General features: G+C 32.5%; 1 protein-coding gene across 1 annotated transcript; it reads right to left on the bottom strand.

The window, feature by feature from the left end:
* Window positions 1-773: 773 nt before the first annotated feature.
* Window positions 774-1,982, bottom strand: LOC134279610 (IgGFc-binding protein-like). Its single transcript, XM_062762031.1, has one exon. The coding sequence runs from the start codon at window positions 1,980-1,982 to the stop codon at window positions 774-776; it is 1,209 nt and encodes a 402-aa protein (XP_062618015.1).
* Between the last annotated feature and the right edge of the window lie 1,333 nt (window positions 1,983-3,315).

The following is a 3,315-nucleotide window of genomic DNA, read 5'->3' as shown; positions in this document are numbered from 1 at the left end:
ACAAAATTGCATCGTTATCTGCTTCTCTGTAACGTTCAACAACGTCATTTTGTGTTGCTTTCAATGAAGACTTCCCATCTTAGCAAATTGATATCTTATGAACTAATCTATTATCAGTTTCTATTATAGAAATATTAAACTATACTATGGAATATGAATCAATGTAACAGTTCTTAATTTCAAAGTCTTAGATTTTTTTCCCCTTTTTGCTCCATTTTACGTACACTATAACTACAGACATTGTCATATATTAATTTCGTGTGTTGTTTGTGAACTACTAAATTTTGACTTGCTCCATGATCCGATTTTTGCAGTTTTAAATTCTGGATAGGTTTAAAATTAATCAAGATAGTTTAATTTATTGAAATGCAAATAATTTGAATTCATAGTTAAAATATTTTTACCAAATTTAGTTAGCATATGACGTTAAATGAAAAAAAAAGATATGACAGGAGTCCATGAACTTTTCGAACAACCCTCGCATAGTATAAAGAGGGATGATATATTTACCGTTGGAAAGACTATAGATTTAAGATGCTATCCATTATGTGATGTAACTTGGAGGATATTCGGGGATTAATTGTGCATAATGGTTTAGAAAATGATAATGACAAGTAAATCATTTATATACAAAATATAGTAATCTAGGTTTCACTGGGATAAACAAGTACATGTATATACATTGAAGCAAAACAAAAAAGATATAAAAACATATACTGGAATTACAAATATGTACTCAGTAGGATAACACATTTGCAATAGGTTTTAAAAGTTCAGTTAAGTAGAAAGTTTCCAGCAAAACCGTACCCATCACTATATCTATGACCATAGACAATGAGTCCAAACTTTGAATTGTCTGTTGTAGATAAAATGAATATTCCTCTTTCAACCTGAATGGTAAATACGCTGAAAATATTTTCCAAAACAATTGAGCTCTGAAACACTGTTTTGAATTTATTGAATGAGTTTCCGTTGATTCGAAGATTATATAAGGAAATTTGAGGAATAATCACACAAATAAAGTTTTCCGTGTATCCTTCTGGTACAGGAATTTTATAATAACTCAGATACTGATTAATGCCTGGAATCACAGTCATGTAAGGATCATATGGACCTCCCATTCCAAATCCAGTAATTAAAACAGGTTGATCGGAAACAATAACAGTTATGCTGTTTGACGTCGCTGTCAGATTTTGGGGATTTCTCCCATATAAATGCCTTGTTATCTTTTTGTCTCCAAAACTAGAATTGATATAAGTTTCCTGTGCACTTACAATTCGAATCAAAGTAATTTCATTGTTGTGAAATGGGGCAACGATATAATGAGTGTCAAGTTCGCTAATTGGTGGTAACTGCGTTACCACGTGACTACATCGGCTTGGTTTCCATAATTGACATTGTTTCCCTGAAAATACAGCTAGTGGTTTTGTTGCTGTAATAAAAGTTCCAGTAAGATCTGTAGTATGATTGACCTGTAAAGTTTCCAGTCTTGATAATACTACTGAGAAAGTATCCCCGTCCTTGTATGTTCCACCAAATACATGAATTGAAGAATTTTGTCCAATTTTCAATTCAATCTGTACACTTGTATCGTCATATAGAGCTCCTATAGCGAACTGGCTATAAAAATCAACTGAATTTAACACTGGCATTGTTGAAGAAACGAGATATTTTGTTGAGAGTTTATTAGTTGGGATAATCAGCGTCCCATCGTTAGTAGTTTCCCCAAAGCTATCAAAAATAGTTACAGTGGATGGCTCAGAAGTCTGTACTATAACAGCTTTAGGTTCAACTGTTAAGTACTCGCATGTTAGAGTAAAAGGAAGAGATATTATTGACATTGAGTTAAAGTAGACTGTCTTATCTGTCTTTGACTTTATGTTTGCATTCAAAAATGGAGAACTTGAAATGTTAACCATTGCATTATTTTCAGTTGTTATATAGACGGTTACCGGTCCAGACACAGAAGGATAATTCCCCATGAACAGTACAAGGAACTCTTTGCCTCTATTACCTAATAAAAATTTGATTTCAAGATCAGCAGAAAAATACACACACACACAGAGAGAGAGAGAGAGAGAGAGAGAGAGAGAGAGAGAGAGAGAGAGAGAGAGAGTGCTCAAAGAAAATCACTTTTATAAAGATACCCACTTCCGAGTAAATGTAGAAAGCACAAAGATATTCAATTTTATTGCAGAGCTGTCTAGCGCGCTGTTCTTGAACTGCTAAGAGAAAGATTCCATAAGTCGAGAGTTAAACACCGGGCGGGCGAAAAGTCTGTATCCTTTTAAAAAGTGAATTTCTTTGTGCATTCAATATTTAATATTCCTTCACTTAGGGCAGTTATGTTAATTAAAGAATTACATGTATTATAAAATGTGCTTTATAAATGAAAAAAACAAAACAAAACATTATACTACTATGGGTATTTGTAACGATCCTCTTAAAAAAACTAATGTCCAATTAACGGTATCTCACTTTAATTCTTAATGACTGTGTAATGTAGGACGGCGCTGTGATAATTCCTTCGGCATCGAAAGCAAGTTTTGTTTTACTTGCTTAGATAGCCGAACGGTCTAGCGCGCGGTTACTGTCCTGTCTGGGACGGTAGTGGGTATCCTTATAAAAGTGATTTTATATATATACATACCTAATGAATTTTTCCCCTCCGTTGAGGTTGGTGTTGAAGACATTACCAAAGAGGTAGAAGTCAAGCTTTCGCCTTCAATGACATAAAACTGTTACAAGTATTGTTTAAAATATTTTTATTTAAATGGAATTTAAGACATCATGATGTGAAAGGATGTTTGTTTATTTTCTTAATTACGAAACCATGATAACAAATCTAAAATTTTTTGACATGTTTAAACAATACACCCCTGCCTGGCATTTCAGGAAATTCTTCACAAACATGAGTTTGTGAAGGTTACTGATTAGTCAACGATGAAGCACTAAATTTATTTACTTATTACATTCCGTATTCAAAATTGAATACCCCTGTTACAACGCGAAATGTGATAACAACGCGAAATGTAATAAACAGGGGTTATTACATTTTGCGTTTTAACATTTTGTGTTGAGATAAACGCAACATGTAATTACGCAAAATGTAATAGCACAATGTTTGGATTTTTACATTTTGCATCAAGATCAACAAAAAATGCAATAACGTGCTTTTTCGTTGTTACATTTTACGTTATGTTATTTTTGCCTTGAAGAGAACACAAATGTAATAAAACTTTATGTAATAAAACAATTACAGTGTATTTTTTTTATTATGTTTAGCACAAACAATAAATTGATCTTAATATATGA

This window comes from Saccostrea cucullata, unplaced genomic scaffold (genome assembly GCF_032062105.1).
Source record: "Saccostrea cucullata isolate Sc308-1 unplaced genomic scaffold, CSIRO_AGI_Scuc_v1 ctg6299, whole genome shotgun sequence".
Taxonomy (NCBI): Eukaryota; Metazoa; Mollusca; class Bivalvia; order Ostreida; family Ostreidae; genus Saccostrea; species Saccostrea cuccullata.
Note: the sequence above shows the minus strand (reverse complement) of the source record. Positions and strands in the feature narration are given on the sequence as shown.

Coding starts and splice junctions, on each gene's coding strand:
- LOC134279610 (XM_062762031.1), bottom strand. CDS start 1,982: ATGGGGAATTATCCTTCTGTGTCTGGACCGGTAACCGTCTATATAACA.